This window comes from Eurosta solidaginis, chromosome 2 (assembly GCF_040869045.1).
Source record: "Eurosta solidaginis isolate ZX-2024a chromosome 2, ASM4086904v1, whole genome shotgun sequence".
NCBI classification, from domain to species: domain Eukaryota; kingdom Metazoa; phylum Arthropoda; class Insecta; order Diptera; family Tephritidae; genus Eurosta; species Eurosta solidaginis.
Window position 1 is genome coordinate 2,053,855 of NC_090320.1, and position 18,672 is coordinate 2,072,526.

Sequence of the window (18,672 nt, forward strand, 5' to 3'; positions counted from 1 at the left end):
TCGTTATAATAAAGGTATTTTATAAAAATAAATAGTGTGTGTATAATAAATAGTGGTATATTTATCAACTACCACACTTACCTACTTACTTACTTAATTGGCGCTTAACCGTCTAAACGGTTATGGCCGTCCAACAAGGTGCGCCAGTCGCTCCTTCGCTCAGCCAACCGGCGCCAATTAGTCACACCAAGGGAGTTTAAATCATTTTCCACCTGGTCCTTCCAACGGAGTGGGGGCTGCCCTCTACCTCTGCTTCCATAGGCGAGTTCCGATAGAAACACTTTCTTGGCCGGAGCATCATCTTTCATTCGCATAACATGGCCTAGTCAGCGCAGCCGCTGCGTTTTGATTCGCTGGACTATGTGGATGTCTGCGTATATCTCGTACAACTCATCATTTAATCTTTTTCGGTACTCGCCATCGCCAACGCGTAGAGGTCCATAAATCTTTCGAAGAACTTTTCTCTCGAACACTCCCAAAGCCGCTTCGTCTGCTGTTGTCATGGTCCATGCTTCTGCCCCATATAGCAGGCCGGGTACGATAAGTGACTTGTAGAGTATGATTTTCGTTCGCCGAGAGAGGACTTTACTTTTCAATTGCCTACCTAGTCCAAAGTAGCATTTATTGGCAAGATTGATTCTTCGCTGGATTTCAGTGCTGATGTTGTTGCTAGTGTTGATGCTGGTTCCCAAATAAACGAAGTATTTTACTATTTCGAAATTATGGCTGCCAACAGTAGCGTGGTTGCCAGGCGCGTATGCGCTGACTCTTTGCTCGATGACAGCAGGTACTTCGTTTTGTCCTCATTCACCATCAAACCCATCTTTACCGCTTCTTTTTCCTTTTCCGATGATATCAATGTCATCAGCATATGCCAGTAATTGCACGCTTTTATTGAATATTGTTCCAGTGCGGTTAAGTTCTGCAGCTAGTATTATTTTCTCCAGCATAAAATTAAAGAAATCGCACTATAGCGGGTCACCCTGTCTGAAACCTCGGTTAGTTTCGAACGGCTCGGAGAGGACCTTCCCAATTCTGACTGAGCTGATGGTGTTTCTCAACGTCATTTTGCACAGGCGTATAAGTTTTGCGGGGAAACCAAATTCAGACATAGCGGCATACAGGCAGCTCCTTTTCGTGCTGTCGAAGGCGGCTTTAAAATCGACGAAGAGGTGATGTGTCTCGATTCTCTTTTCACGGGTTTTTTCCGAGATTTGGCGCATTGTGAAAATCTGGTCGATGGTAGATTTACCAGGTCTGAAGGCGCACTGATAATGTCCAATCAGCCGGTTCACGGTGGGCTTCAATCTTTCGCACAACACACTTGAAAGTGTAATACCACTGAGACATAATTACCGATATGCCTATCAGTTCCAGTATAATTTCGCCCAACACATACACAGAACATGTACAATAAATAAATGCAGTTGCCATTTCTTGTTTTCTGGTTAGGCACAGGACGAATTTGGTTGTGGTAGGTTCATAGCCGCAAAGCAGAGAGAATGTTTCCGGTAATACATGAAAGCAGCAAAAGCGTTCTCTTTCAAAACAAATGCAATACTACATACATAATATCTCATAACTGCTAGAAACGCGTAAGCGGCAAAAAGAAAAATTATAAAATGGATGCTTATGTCCAAATCAACGGTCCATCTACGAGCTTTGAAGGTAAGGCGGCTGAAGCGTATGACGATAGGCTAGAGATTGAAAGATTTCGCTTTGACGGTTATGGATTTTTTTTGTATTAAGAGCGTATTAATTATTTAAGATTGTTTTTTTACTATATTTTACTATACTATATATTACTATAAAAAAGCTAAAAAACAATATTTTATACGTAGTGTTGTTACCACTACTTGGCATGTATGTAAATGAGTTATATTTATGTATATATGTTATGAACAATATCGCAATGCTTTATTTAGATGGATGAAAGAGACGAAGCATTGTTTTACCGGCTGGATTGGGAGATTCGTAGTAGTTTGTTGCTGCATTCTCGTTCGTCGTTTATGTAAAGACTGTTTACTCTTTTGGTCCTGACTCAACTTGACATCATTTGTGTCAAAAGACCATTGAACTCCATCGGGTAAGTGTTGTCGTCGTCGCCCATATTTTTATATGCTTCGGGTACCGGAGAAGCAACAACGTCAAACATTACAAATAACAAAAAGATTTCATACATATGTAACATACATATGTAATATACATATGTACATACATATATATACATACTATATAGTACGTAGTGTGTACAAGAACTATGCACACATGGGCGTACTCGGAGTACAGTTTAGGGGTTAAGATTATTTTCTATGCTGATAATACTGTAGTATTGGTGTTGGTTAAAAGTATGTATATAATATTTTGTCGACATTTATTACACTGAACAAACTATGCTGCATATTGAACCAAAAAAAATACTTAAAAAACATTTTCTTGACTTTTTTATTTGCTGACCTATATCAATAAATGTTATTGGTACTTCTTTTCAAAAACGGAAACCTTCCTAACCGTACGTAATAGAATCATCATTAATTGACTCAACTGCATAGGCTCGCCAGGGGTTTATCTGCTATTTATGTGTATGGCACATTCATATTTTTTACATGATTCCCCTCGCGTAGGTGTGGTTGACAAGCCGAATAAAAGGAAAAATATTGAAAAAACCAAAACTGACCTAAACTCGAAAGCTGATCCTAAAGAGCTGCAAATAACGGGATTCAAGGGGTTGTGTAGCGCAACATATAGCTTCTCCAACCCAATTGTCAACCTCACCTTCGAGCGGCGAATCCCGTTACACTAACAGACGAGGTTCTGGCGACCCCAAGCTCCTCATGGAACTTGGGGGTGGGGAGGGAGGGATGGCCTGAAGGTTCAATGTGGTCATGCTGGTCGGGCCAGCGCCTTAATGGTGCTGTGTTACCGGAGCGTATCGGATGTGTATCCGACAAAGGACCATCACATCGATAACACTCCCCAAAGCCTTCGGGGAGTAACCTAATCGCTACAACAACAACAGCTGCAAATAACAAGCAAGGCAAAGCGGAGTTGTTATTGTTGAAAGCGAAAATGATCATGAGCGTGACAAAATAAAAAATGCCATTGAGAACAATCTGGGAAATAACTATGAGGTTAAGATTCCCAAAAAAGTGAAACCAGCAGTCATGGTGACTGGTATAAATTTAAAAAAAGCGACGAGGAACTGGTGCAAAGAATTAAACGACAAAACATTTGTTTAAGTGAAACGGACATCAAAATTGTTAAGCAATATGAAGTGAAAAAAACCCGAAAAACTACTGTTGTTGTTGTGATAGAAATGAATGTTGAAGCGTTCGCAAATGTACTAGCTGCAGTGAGGCTTAATGTATGTTGGGAACGTTGCCGAGTATATGATGCAGTGCAGGTATTGGGTTGTTTTAAATGCAAAGGCTTCAATCACAAAGCGGCTGACTGCAAGGAAAGGGAAGTATGCACAAAATGCTTGGGTGAGCATAAACATACACAATGCATAAAGGATGCAGTAAACAAGTGCATTAACTGCATAAGAGCAAACAAGGAGCTGAATGTAGGACTTGACAAAAACCATGATACTCTGGATAGAACTTTTCCCGTATACCAACAAAAGCTAGATGCAAGGAAAAGGAAAGTTGTTTATTAGCAACCAAAGAAGATCCTTACTGCAACACAAAAGCCAAAACATTATTTAAATCGAGATAGCAATATATACAACTTGGAATACATTTATCTTAATATTAGTAGTATTATAGCAAATAAAATTGAGCTGGAACGTCCTATTGAAATAAGAAGACCAAGTATTGTGTTATGTACGGAAACGTGTGCAACAGAACATATATTGGATTCTGAACTTAGTATTCCGACCTACAAATGCATTCGTTGTGACTCTCAAAGTAGGCATACTGGCGGTGTTGTCATGTATGTGTATGAAAATATACAATTTAGCATAGTTTGTAATAAAGCTATCAGCATGAATTGTGGTGCATTATTGTAAAAATAAACAAGTGCGCGTTAAAATGGAAAATCGGTTTACTATATCACTCACCAAGTAGCAGTGACTCCACCTTTATTACTTATCTAAATGAAATCATCACTGAACATCTCAAGGAGGCGGATAATAATTTAATAATTGGTGATTTTAATATCAATGTAAATGTATCGTCAACATACTTAAACCAGCTAACAAGTTTATTTGCACAAATCGCAATGATACAAAGGATAAACTTCGACACGAGGATAACAGAGTACTCGTCTACAAGAATTGATTTGCTATTCAGTAACAATGATAAAGTTAAAGCAGTGAATATAGGTGAACATCGCATTTCTGACCATGAGACAATCCACATCGAAGTGCCAACAACAAAGCCTTGTAAAATGAGAAGATATCCTACTGTTACATGTTGGGAATACTATAGTTCTGAAAACTAACTTAAATTTGCTACGAACATGCCATTTCAGCTTTATGTCAATTTCCGGAGTAGAAACTAAAACTAAAGCCCTGAACGAAGTTTTAACTGAGGCTATGCAAGCACTGGCTTATATAAAGAGGACCCAAATACAGATTAGAAATAAGTGGTACGACCGAGAATTAACAACCTGCAAATAAAAGAAAAATATAATCTAATAAAACTGCTCGAAATACTGGATATTGGGATGAATATAACGTCATTAAGAAAATATATAAAAGAACCATAATTTATAAAAAAAAGAAATACATGGAAGATAGAGTAAATAATAACAATGGCTATATGAAACGTATGTGGAAGTGTCTAAAAGACCTCGTCGAGCTTAATGATGTTAAAAAACACATCACTAAAATTGTAATTAACGGTGAATGCCTGGAAAATGAATATGATATGGCTAATGCGCTAAATAACTTTTTTATACAAAGTATTGTTGAAATTGATGATAGCATCGAAGAAATTGTAAATGGGGATGACATAAGCGCAAATCACAGTAATCCGTTTCAAACATTTAAATTTACTGACATTGTAGAGGACGATATTATTATTATCACAAAATCACTTAAAAACAAATATGGCGGCGACAAGCTTTTATCGGAGGGTGTCTTTAAAGATGCCATGATATATACTGCTAATTTCTACAAAGATATAATTAACGAGTCCTTAAACAGCGGTATTGTACCTAGTTACTGGAAATTTTCAATAATAATACCCGTGGAAATAGTAAAAAATACAAAGAAACTTGAGGAGCTACGTCCAATTAACACGTTACCTACAGATGAAAAAAATATGGAGACAGTGGTGAAGAATCAACTTGTGGCATACTTAGAGAAGCACAATGTGATTATCCCAGAACAATCGGGATTCAGGAAGAGCCATTCTTGTGAAACAGCGTTTAATATGGTAATTGCAGATTGGAAAGAAGACATAGCGGACAAAAAATTTACGGTGTCTGTCTTCTGGGACTTAAAACGGGCTTTTGAAACGGTCGATATATCTGAGTTATTGGACGTTATGTTTAAAATTGGTATAAGAGGAAAGGCGTTGGAATGGTTCCGGAGTTATTTGAGCGACAGAAAACAGAGAACGATAATTGGAAAGGAAGTTTCATCAGTGGTGGATGTTAACATTGGTTTACCATAAGGCTCGGTCTTGGCGCCAATATTGTTTACATTTTATATCAATGATATCAAAAGATGCTTAAAATATTGTAAAATACGTATGTATATTTGCGGATGATGCATTGCTTATCATAAGTGAAAAATATGCAGAATGTGCCATGCTGAAAGTACAAGACCTGGACTCGCTATACAAATGGTTATGCCTTAGAAAACCGAAATTAAATGTCGAAAAAACTAAGTTCATATTTTGTAAAAACACTAATATCATAGGTAACAATAGTTTAAATAATATTACGCTGAAGGTAAAAAACATGGAAATCCAAAGAGTAGACAATATTAAGTATTTATGAGTTTTGATTGATGATAATCTAAATTTTGGAGAGCATGTAACTTATCTGGAAAGGAAAATTGCACAGAAAATAGGCTACATGTATAGAACATGTAAACACATCAGTCAAAGTCATAAAATATTGGTTTATCGTTCAATTATTGAACCACACTTTATTTATTGTCCTACTATTCTGCTATTAAGTAACGATATATATATTAAGAAACTTCAAATACAGCAAAACAAGGCAATGCGATTTATTTTAAAATGTCCTCCAAGAACGCCAAAAATTGTAATGCTCAATAGATTAAACTGGCTTAGTATTAAACAATCAGTCAGTTATTTCACATTGAAATTTATACACCAACTTAGGTTAGGATTGTTACCGAATTACCTGAGGAGTAAAATACATTATAATCATGAAATCCACAATTATGGAACTAGAAATTGCAATAATATAAGACTGCCTAGAATAAGAACTGAGTTCGCCAAAAGGTCTCTAGAATATTTAGGGTATAAAATGTACAATGAGTTACCTTCTGAGTTAAAAGACTGTGAAAAAATTAGTAAGTTCAAAGAAAAACTGTTTTTATATTGTACGTCACTAAATGTGACATGAGTATTTATGTTAATCTTTTAATTTTAACCTAAACTAGGTCTTAAAGACCGTAATAATAAATAAATAAAATAATTAAAAATAAAACATGTAAGTCGTGTCCCACCAATTTGTAGGAAAAATTAAAAGGAGCACGCAAATTGGAAGAGAATGTCTGCCTTAAATCGGCCCTGCATTATTTTTATTTTAAAATTTGTATGAAATAAAGCATTTTGGTAGTGTTTTCTAAACATTCAAATATCCATTCAATCCGCCTTTCATGCAGATTTAATGTCACTCGAATGTCTCGGCCATAAGAGAGGACTTGTCTATATATTTTTGAGCCTTTCTGTGGCTAGCGCATACTATCATAACACTAGTCAGTATATCGTGATAGATAACCCCATCTATGTTGCCGGTTCTAAAACGGCTTATCTTAACATAAATTTAAAAAATTTTGCGTTCATATGGGAAAAATAGAGTAAAAATCTAAAACAGTGGTAGACTGCTAATACACGCCAAAAATACTGGAATACTCCAGCGGGTTAGGGGGTTAGAATATACCCGCCGTAGGTATGCCTGTCGTAAGAGGCGACTAAAATACCAATTCAAGGGGTTGTATAGGGCAACCTTTTCAGGTTGCCAGCGCTATATATAGCTTCTCCAAACCCAATTGTCAACCTCACCTATCCGTGGCGAATCCTGTTTCATTAACAGCCGAGGCTCTGGCGACCCCAAACTCCTCATGGATCTAGGGTGTGGGAGGGCGGGATGGCCTAGAAGGTCGCATGTGGTCATAAAAAATCGTTCCCGAGATGGCGAGCTCGGTACCGGAACGTACCGGATCTGCTTCCGGCAAAGGACCATCAACTCGATAACACTCCCCAAGGCCTTCGGGAAGTGTCCTTATCGCTACAACAACAACAAACGGAAGAAGTGTCAAAAGACCCGTCTTGACCTCGACAACAATAATCCGGCAAAGAAAAATTTTACCTGTTAGGAGATATTTGCAAGAAAAATATTTTTCATGTGGTTGTTGTAATTTACATTATTTTTTTGTATACAGAAAAAATATATTGCGTAGATTGTAAACATTTTGCGCGGATATAAAATTGATCTACAAACCGGTGTTGCCCCACCCAGGGTAATTTTTTATAAGCGCGGCCAAAGGCCGCCAATGCAGAAAGGTGTTCGCGCAAAAATTCTATGGATTCCAGCAACCAATTCGGAGTGACCTCGGTAATTTTTCAGTTTTTCGTGAATATCTTTCGATAGACATAAAAGACGCGTATTAGCATTCGACATTAGCATTCGGTTTTAGATTACTACCGCAGATAGAACTTATGCGAATACATTATTTATACACCCAAATTTAACCCTTTGAAACTGAAATATACATACGCATTTCAATATATAGATTTTACATATTTTGATTATGCTTATTGAACTCACCTTACCATGGTCTCCATTCGCAACTGTGCTCCGAAGTCTGTCCTCTTTCCCAAGCACTACTGCTCTGTCGAGGCTGTTCAAATTGTACTTCTCTCGACCCATGAGTTGTATTAATTTTTCGCATAAGGCGTTGTTCTTTATTTCGATGACATGAGTTCAATGAACCGCTTGGTATCATTTTTTAAAGAGATTGATTATATGTTTTCTCGGAGGAAATAAATTATATCTTTTTTAAGATCGCAATCGACACGAAGAGGTTAAATTACCGGCAAGCGGATGTTCTGATGTGCTTCTATAACGCCCCGGAAATAACTACCAATTTGTAAATTTGTGTCTTGGAAATCTACCGTTGGTACTTTATGGTAGCAACTGGTAATTGTTTATGTAATCACCCAAGGACATTTCCTAACCCCAAATTAGATTTAGGACATATTCGTGGGGACAACCTGAATGGCGATTTCGAAAAAGTAGCACTTTGAAGTCAACTAAGCGTACAACTTGTTTTCATTTTTTAAGATATTCGACGAATTCATGCCATTAATTTAGGTCTCACCAGGATTAACCATCGGCAAAAACATGTACGTTTCCAATTGGAATGTTACATTATTAATCTTAATGCTATAAACATTATTTCGTATTACTTCTACACGATTTCAACTGAAAGATAAATTATGGAACTTTTTCTAGAAATTATGAAGGGATCAAAAAACTTCACCCAACTTACCACTTTGCTTTCTTCATATTGTGCCTTTTTGGAGGCTGAATTAAAAGTTTGACTTGCAGATAATAACTTCTGGAAATTTTTATAAGTTCTTAAAATTTTGCTAAAGTTTTTGGCGCCCTCCCGAATAAATAATTCAGTAGTAGTTACAAAATTTTGCGGGCGAATTCTTTAACTACCGTGCATAACGTATTTTTCAACAAGCGTTGCCAACTGTATTAAAAAATCCTGCTTGAATGCATTTTCGTATTGCGCTGCCAACTGCGATTAAGTTTTGGAGAGAATAAGGCGATGCAGATAAAAAATAAGAAATTATACGATCATAAATTGGTAGCAAATCAATTTTTGAAAGGGTATTCGGAGAAATGTAAATAACAGTACTAAATCCCATCTATCTGCTGAATCAACGCATGAAATAAAAATTGTATACAGGTCACCTACTAAAATGTGGGCCAGTTACAGAAAAATACATATTTCATCACGGCGGACGCCTTGCTATAGAGGTAGTGTGCATGCAAACGAAAGTCCTCTATTCAAGTAACAAATAGCACAAATGCGAAAGTAGCTCAAAGTATATATTTACCGTAAAAAGCTTCTGCCTTAGCAGAATTTGTAGGTGTCCTCATGTTCAGATCAGCTAAATTTATGGGTATGACCGCATGTACATCTTACTGACTATTTTGGAATTAACAGGTTAATTTTGTTAGACCTTTTACATTCTTTCGTAACACAATTTTAAAGACCATGAAAAAACCATGGAATATATAACTTCAAATACACCACTTGTGCTGAAGAGTTTATTTTGGGACTTTTAACACAATTTGTAGCTGCTACGTATGTAACTCCTTTAGTAGGTTCTATTGATAACGCAACGGAGTAGAGCTGTATTTGATTCGATTCTTTTAAGTATCGATTTTTTCGATTCGATTCTTGAAAAAATCGATTTAATCGAATAAATCGAACCAAACAAAGTTTATTTAAATTTTACTTATTTTTTGTAACAGTGTACTTGCTTATGTACTTAACCATTTACACGATTTTTCCCGAAAAATAGAGCTGGACAGTTTCTCGTTTCGTTGCCTTCCGACAAAAATAGAAGCATCAAGGAATGCCGCATGGTTCTTCACAAGATCTTTTCATCGGAGTGAGATAATTAGTATATTCTTTACCGTAATGCCATACTTTTTGCGCTTTTTTATTTCAAAATGTAGGGAAACCAACCTTGGGAACATTAACCAACACACTTTCTTCTTTAATACTTATTATTACAATATGTATAATGTTCTCGCTTCGTTTACGGCATTAGAATCGATATATGTTCAGCGTCATATAGGAAGTATTTAAAGGAAGTATTTATTACATACGTAAGGTAGCATGTTCTCAGTACACATTTACGGCATTTTAATCAATGAGGTATACGGAAATTTCAATTGACAACATACCGCAATTTGTGTCATGGTTTGCGTAGTTTCAGTTAAAAACTTTATGGAAGTATTTTCTTAGCTTATTGAAAATAAAAAGGAATACAGAATTTAATTGACGAAATTTCATAAAAATTGCCACTTCTGTTTTCGTGTTTGCTGCTGTCATAAAAAGTATTGATTTTATAAATTTGTTAAAATTGTGTTTCTTAATGTTACTTGTTAAGACAAAACATACCTAGGATCCAAGCATTTTGTAAAAGATCTGAATCCGTTATCTTCGACATTCCTAAAGGGTTGCATATCTGTGGCAATCATTCTAATCAAAGCACAGTCCAGTTGTTTTTTTCACTCATCTACAGACTGAGACTCCCTTTTGTTGTTGTTATTATGTTCAAAAAAGGATTCTATAAGAGTTGTTGGTGAAGACATTTCCATAAACGTTGGATGTGACCGCTACAAGTGATTTAACAAATTGGTTGTATTTGTATTTCCACCTGTTTTGCGTTTTTTCCGTAGGATTTGCATTTCGCAGTATCGCCCTGCCCTTGAGTAAAATCTTTCCAGACAACAGATCTGCGAATCTTTAGATTACTTATAAGATTGAATTCCCCTTCAGTCACCTACAATTGGCTTACTAGAATCTAAAACTGTGGTATTAATTTCATACTGAACACAATATACCACAAAATAGATAAACACATGTTCAATATATTGCTTACCAGAAGTGCGAAGAAATTTCATCTTTCTCCCGAAGCCACCAACACAATAAAGCTAAATTTATAAAAACAAAAATTACAGAATATGTATTTCCTCAAGCATCCGTAAAGTAGACAGTGATGAAAACTTCGATGCCCAAAGAATCGAACGGTTTTAAAAAAAAATCGATTCCACATTTCTAAAAAAAGGTCCATTAAATCGATTAAGAATCGAATCGAAATCCAACGGAGGTCAGTCTCCATAAAAAAAATGTTTAAATATTTAATTTTTAATTTTTTCTGTTACTTTATTATAACATTTTTTTGTTGTTTAGTCCTGCTAAATATTCCATTGGCCTCACTGTATACTGAATTTTAAGAAATGTGAGTCTTTTCAATTGTTTGCTTTCCGAAATGATACTTTTTCTTTAATGTAGCAATGAACATTCATCTATTTCTTCGCAAAGACAGAGTTACCTTGTAAAATCTTTATAAAATAGTAGCGGAAATTTATTGGAGCTCCGTACTGCAAAAGAAAATGTGTCAGACGAAATTTTTCTTAAGCATTTCTTGAGTGTCATTTCATGTGGATTTTTGGTTTGAATACTGGGCCTACTTCTAATACAAAAGCAAAAACAGTACAAAGAAGAACGTATCAATAAAAAAAATTGAAAATGTGCCCGATGTTTTCAATACTTCGTGGCTATTTCAAAAATTGCAAGGACTTCATTTTTGAGCACTCCGGTAGGTTAGGTGGAATGGACGGCCAATAAAGACCTCACATAGACTGAATGTGTCCATAGTGTTACCAAAATTTGTTTGACGACCAAACGGAAGAACCCCAATCAGGTGCCGTACGGTAAGTGCTTAAACCTGCGGAGCACATTTTCAACTTTTTTTTCCATACTTTGTGATCATAATGCAATAACAAGAGTGAAGTCAACAACATAAGCTCACTTTTTCGGCAGCTCTATTTTCCAGTATCTACTTGTATTACGAAAGTAAAAAATTGTATTTGCTTAATTTTTCGTACAAGTTTCCTCAAAAAATTAATTTTTCTGAAATTTTTACCTATAATCTTTTAAGGAATACAAGGTTACGTTAATCTTTATGTCTAAAAAATTCTGGTAGCGGCTTATATAGTTATTATATTTCTAAAGGTATAGTAAAATCTACTCCGATCGTAGTAGAATTTAAAGACAGTTATGTATGATAGACAACCCTTTAAATTATGACCTGAATATTCATTTCTTCATGCATCGTGATACGTTTGGTAACATACCTACAGCTGTGATCACGAATATAGCAGCAAAATTCCAAACCTTTTTGTTGAGGATTGATCCATAAGCAAGAAAGGAAATTAAAATTAAAACCTTCGTAATATATTTTTTAATCATTTTTTGAATCACTACGGCAGTTGAGCAACTGATACATTTCACCAATTTACCACTTTTTTGTTTTTTCTTCGTATCGAAATTTAAATACCACTTTAGATCAAGCTTTTTTTTTTTATATTTCATTGGTAAAATCTGAAAACGTTTAAACTCACAGAAACAAAGAATCGACCAAAAACCAGCCGAACTTTTCTTATTTCACAGTACCCATCATGAGCCCCGCTTCTTTCTAGGAATTCCTTACACTTTAACATATTTTTATATGTTGGAATTACTTAATTGTTCAATTTTTCGCTTAACACCATCGGAGAGCAGCAGCTCCTTTCTTCTGCCTCCATAGGCGTGTTCCGATTAGAATACCTTCGCATAACATAACCTTTCCAACGAAGCCGGTGTGTTTTAATTCGCTGGTTTAAGTTGATGTCTGCATAAAGCTCATCATTACATTTATTATATCCCTTTCTGTACTCGCCGTCGCTGTCCATTTGATGTTACAGTCCATTCGTCTACAAAGTATAGCAGGACGGCTACGATAACTGCCTTATACAGCATTAATTTCGTTTGTCAAAATTTGATTTTCACGGTCCAGTGAAAGAAAAAGCTCGTTTTTATAGCTTTGCCGATGTTCCAGACTTAATTCGAATATGAGAGCGTGGCTAAGCCTTTTTTAACGCTTTACACGTATCTTTTTTTGGAAACGTAGATTAAAAATGTAATGGTCGCTTAAGCAGGCCCATACTCGACCAGAACTTTTTTGCGAGGGAATTTTCCTACGAGTGATCTCCTCCGACCACAGAATATAACCGGGGATTCCATCTCAGTCATCATCATCAATTGGCGCTCAAGCGGCCAAGCGATTTCCGCCGTTTCGTAAAGTCACGCCAACTATCCCTGTTTTGCGATAATTGACGCCAATTGGGAAGAGCAAAAATTTTCCTCCACCAGCCTCTCCCAACTCAGTGGAGGTCTCCCCCTTTCTCTGTTTCCAAGACGGTGTTTCGGCTGAAACTCTACGGGTTATGGGGCTTAGAATATACCCGCGGTATGTATACCTGTCATAAAAGGCGACTAAAACCACTAAAACCTAAATTCCGTTGCTGGGTTGTTCGCAAGGCTTGGGATCAGCCACGGTAAAACGATTTAATAAGCCTCGGAGAAAAAATAACGCGTTGAAAATTTCCGATTTCATGTCTGAAGAAAAATGGCTCTTCTTTCAAATAACAGAACCAAGAGGAATTCCGGACCTCTTTAATACGGCATGGGCCAACCGTTCGGTATAGCGAGGTACAGTGCAAGTGCAGTTCATTTTAATTTCCATTTGTAGTTTAAAATTTAGTTATAGTGACACATTTTCAAGTGGTAATATGTATCGCGGTGAATGTTAGCAATTTCGTAGCGTCAAAGAAATTAAAATTATAATAACAATAAATTATAATAATAATAATATATAATTTTAATTTCTTTGTTTGCCCTAATTAAAATTTAAAATACTGCTAGGTGATAGCACTTGCTATCCCACTGAAAACCCGGGCAATAGACGGCAATAAAGCATATGGCCTCGCATAAACCACAGATATACATGTATGTATATAGCTAAATAATCAAGCATGAGATACAACTGTTCTAGAAGTCATGTTCGTGAATCGTCTAGACCTATGAGAAATGGGCGAACGAGGTAGCCGAGAGCATAAAACACGGGCAAGCTGAGGAATCAGGAATCAGTTTGATTTTAACACGCTATACGTGAAGGACGCGATAATTGTAATTGTGAAGTACTAAATAAAGACCATTTTGTCATACTGAATATTGGAGTTATTTACTCGACAGTTCAGCGATTTGAACGTTAATAGAAGGTGCATAATAATCAGAAATTCCTAAAAATCGTTAAAGTATATAACTCTTAGTGCTCTGAAAATTTAGTGCACTATCCCCGACTATACCCTTTTTTAACCACGAAGTTCGAGGTTGAAAAAGAACGAATGAAACACGCAAAAAAGTTAAAATTTGTAAAATCGTTTTGGTACTTTTATTTTATGTTTACATTTTGATATCCTTTCTATTATTATTTAATGTGTATTAACACTGTTGATTGATGCGCTATCTTCGCACTAACGAGCTTATAAATACTGTATGTATATATTTTTTAAAAACTTAAACTTTTGAGATAATTTCATATGAAACTTCGTTAAATGAATGTCTTTCCTAATTTGAAATATGTACATATGGAAGAGAGAAACAGAAAACCAGTAATTATAAAATAAACATATTAAAGCAAAATATTTAACAATAAAAATTTTTATAAAATATGAACGTCATACCCATACTGAATTTCTACTAAACGTTGGGAATAACTAGCCCTGCAAAATCCTTGCAATGAATCACTGAAAGGGAGCATGTCCTGATAAGTCTGTATGGAGTGTGGTAGAGCGTACAATTAGAGTAGTCTGATAATACAAATTTGAGTTGATTAGTTGCACTTACGTCTTCGTTTAAAAGCATTGCAATTTATATTACTAAAAATTAAAAAGCATTCGATTAAACAAATATTTTAAAAATTATACAATTGGTATCTTCGTAGAATAGAAACAATGAATTTACACAATCTTTGGAGGACATTTCCATTTATTACAAAGGTGTTTCGTAATTTTACTCGATGACAATATTTATCACCAGAAGGTGTACATATATCGTAAGCTTAATTCGCAGTCCTTAACCAACAGGTTTTTCGAAACAGCTAGGCAAGTAACAAGGCCTATCAACATATCGACTGCTGAGTGGAATATCACCCTATCCCGGTTGCCGTTTCGAAAACGCCTTATTTCAAAATTTGGTTTAAAAATGCCCTTTCTCACATATTTTTTTATAAACGCCCCAGATAATGCCAAAATGCATTGGATTTGAGCTCTGATAAGGCGTTCTTCAACCCAATACTGAGAAAGGGGGTTTTAAAACAAATTCTGAAATAGGGCGTTATTAAAACTATCTTTAAAATAGACCGTTCTCGAAATGTAGCCGAGATAGCATGTGCTATGATTTTAAACCAGTCATGACTGCTTTGTTGTTGTTTCTCATACAAAAATTTTGTAAAAAAAAGTACAATTCAGCTGTTGTGTCAGTCGTGCTAAGTTACTATCATACAAATTATTTATTTATTTTTTGCAATTTCAAAGAATTTTCGAAACGAAATCTCAAAGAAACCTTTAAAGAAAGCATATTTTCAAATACTGAATGTAAAAACAAAATGGGAGCAGGTTATCAGCTTATGATAATGGCGTGACGTGAGAACCCCAAATGTTTTTGTTTATCCTGTAAAGTTGCATTGTTTTGGATAGGGCCATTGTGAGTTAAATTTACTATATAAGCCGTCATGTATGTATGAAAAAGTTGAGCAAATTATTACTAATAGTAAATGTACATATATCGACTGCTGACCGGCTGATCACGTTTTCAAACAAAATTCTGAAATTGAGCGTTTTCCAAAGTTAGTTTGATGATATTTCACCCAGCAGTTGGTTAGACATTTTAAATCTATGTATACAAAAATATATTCTTCTATTGTTCGTTGTTGAATTGTAGAGCTTTTTTGGATTAAATCTTTATGATTTATCTTTTACGTTTAATAGACATGCTCGAAAAACGGCCAAAGACAAATTCGACAGCTAATATGCTATATCGAAAAGTTTCGATTCCATGTTTTATGCTACGAAAATCAACGATGATCATTTGATACGCTTTCCAGAAGAGAGCAGAGCAACTTACGCGACCAGGGATTTGAGAGCACCGGATACAGCCAATATTTTGGATTAATGCAATTTAACAATTGTTATAGTTGATGCAAAATTTAACAGTTCTAGATTGCTTACTGGATAGATAGATATACAAGATAGTCCAAAATAACAAGAGGCATGCCTTGTCACTATGTCTATATCGATGCAATATACACTGCGTTGTAAGTGACACAGGCTACGCCAGTGCCGTTACCTCGCCTCTAACTTGGTCCATAATCACGATCCTGAAACTCGCAGAAATCTTCGGCGCGTATTCATAAGAGGTGGCGGATGGGAAACAGGTTCTTTCATCAAAGCCGAAATGCTTCGGTTTCATTGGTGTTTCTGCCTGTAATGATCTTTATCTGAAATAATTTTGAGTGTGGTTCTAGAGTAAGCCGAGCTCGGAAAAAAATATTTTAAACAGTCTCAGAAGACCTATCCCCTTATTGCGAGGGTCGTTTATGCCATAGAATCGACTTTTGTTGATATAATCGTTATCATTTATTTTGCTATCGTGTAAATAAATCGACAAATCCTTTAGCCGTGAGTTAGAAAACAATAAGGAGTTGTTAATAAAATTTGGCAAAAGAAAAATTCGACTACAATCGAATTATAATAATAAATCAATCTACCTATCTCTTGCAACTTTTGAGATATTTACTCATTACTAAAACCCATCAGCTGATAATCTTGCAACATAGAATATTTTGTAGCAACAAATAATATGGAAACTTTAAAAATTCTGTGTTAGTATGCCAAAATATCAACTATAGCTTAACTCGAGTTATTCTTTTTTTTTAAATATACTTGCACAGGTATGCATTAGGGCTGTGAACTGCATCCGGATTTTTCAACTATGCGGATAAACCGGATAGCTAAGAAAAAAATCCGGCTATCCGGATTCACAAATGGGAAATCCGGATATCCGTATGTCCGGATACTAGAATATAAAAGTTGAATATCTGCTTATCAAATTGAACGAAGCAAACGTCGAAAAATTATTCATAAAATATGTTTATAAGTCATTAAATTAACATCAAAAATTAAAGCTACAATTTTACAAACAAGTGAAAATAAGAACAGTGCCATTTGTTTATATTGTGAAAAAACGCTGTTAATTGATTTAAATGCCCCACGAATTTATTGTTATTAATGTTAAATAAACATATATTTGTTGCTTTCACTGGATATTCGAAAATACGGATATTAACCGGATCTTCATAAATCCGGATAGTTTCACAAACGAATATTAACCGGATATCCATGCCGTCCGGATTTTATCCGTGTCAACGGATATCCGTATGGATATCCGGATATGCGGATAGTCCCAGCCCTAGCATGCATGCTTAAGTCAATGTATCAACTTGAACAAACATTTTTTTTTTGATTCAGTGTGTGAATGAAAAATAGCAAGTAATGCAAATTTGGTGTTTATGTGTTTCTCAAATATAATTGATGACAGCGCACGCGCCTTATTATTATTATTTTTTTAACCAATTGATTTATTTGCTGTTATAAATAGTTTTAAATAATATTGTTTAATAGTAAACGTAACATTTATAATAATATTATTGGTAATAACATTCGTTTACGTATTGATTATATACAAAATGTATGCTCTTAACATCAAGGCATTTACTTTCCTATATATACAATGTTATTCTCGCAAATTGAAAAGCAGAATTAAACAAAACAAAAAAAAAAATAATAATAATAATAACTTGCTAAAAATAAATACATATAAATTAAATTAAAACTTATGCAATGCTTAGCGCATACATTTTAAATTTTTTTCTTACTCTCCCACTCTCCCTTAAAAATATAACAACCTAAATTTTTATGCTTCGAACTTCTAATTTCCATTTTTAACAGTATTGTATGCCTTTTGCAAGTTTCTTTATTTAATAAACTATGCTGTAATTAAATGTTTCAAAAACTGAAATCAGAATCTTCATAATTTCCATTCAATATTTTATAATAAGTAATAAAAATAATAGAAATAATTGCAATAGTAACATTATTGATAATAGAAACTGCAACACTTTGCTTTGCCGTATGAAATTATTTTATGTAACACAGGCAAAATAGTGTTTGTCATTAGCGTTTTCAACTAGTCATATAAATGGTACCTACATATGTATGTATAAACACACTAACTTTTATTAGTCGTAGAGCACATATACTTGCATTCAACAATGCAAGATTTTTGTATAAATACTAAGTATGTACATATTGTGATAATTTGTTTAAGAAATGGTGTGTGTCTCAACAACCATTGAATTGAAATAAAAACAGCTCGAGCAGCACCTTCTTTCTACACATACATAAATATATATATGTATTATCCATAAAATGTGTTTGCCCATCAGAAATGGTGCCACTACTGAGACTGTAAGGTGGTTGCGCTAACGCTATTGCTGTAATTGTTGATTGTGGTGGTGCTGGTCGAAGTTGTTGTTATATTGGTGGATGTAGTAGTACTAGCACCAACAGAAGCGACAGAGTTATTTGTTGTTGCAGATGCGCTACTTCCACTGGTTATTGTTGTTGTAGTTGTTGTAGCAGTGGTATTTGCACTTTTCAGCTTCTTAAGGCCAGATTGTACATAACGAAACAAATCATACATTGAACTATGCAGGGTTAACGGTCCATTCTCGTGATCCAATGCAATAAAGAAATCTGGTCAAATGTAAT

General features: G+C 35.1%; 1 protein-coding gene across 10 annotated transcripts in view; it reads right to left on the reverse strand.

Annotated features, from left to right (window-relative positions):
• Positions 1 to 14,205: 14,205 nt before the first annotated feature.
• Positions 14,206 to 18,672, reverse strand: part of lilli (lilliputian) — a 166,553-nt gene continuing 162,086 nt past the window's right edge. For all 10 annotated transcript variants that reach the window (XM_067764029.1, XM_067764028.1, XM_067764026.1 and 7 more), the window contains one exon: positions 14,206 to 18,657. In XM_067764029.1, the coding sequence (XP_067620130.1) occupies positions 18,359 to 18,657 (299 nt within the window). In that variant the 3' untranslated portion in view covers positions 14,206 to 18,358. The remainder of the gene's footprint in view (positions 18,658 to 18,672) is intronic.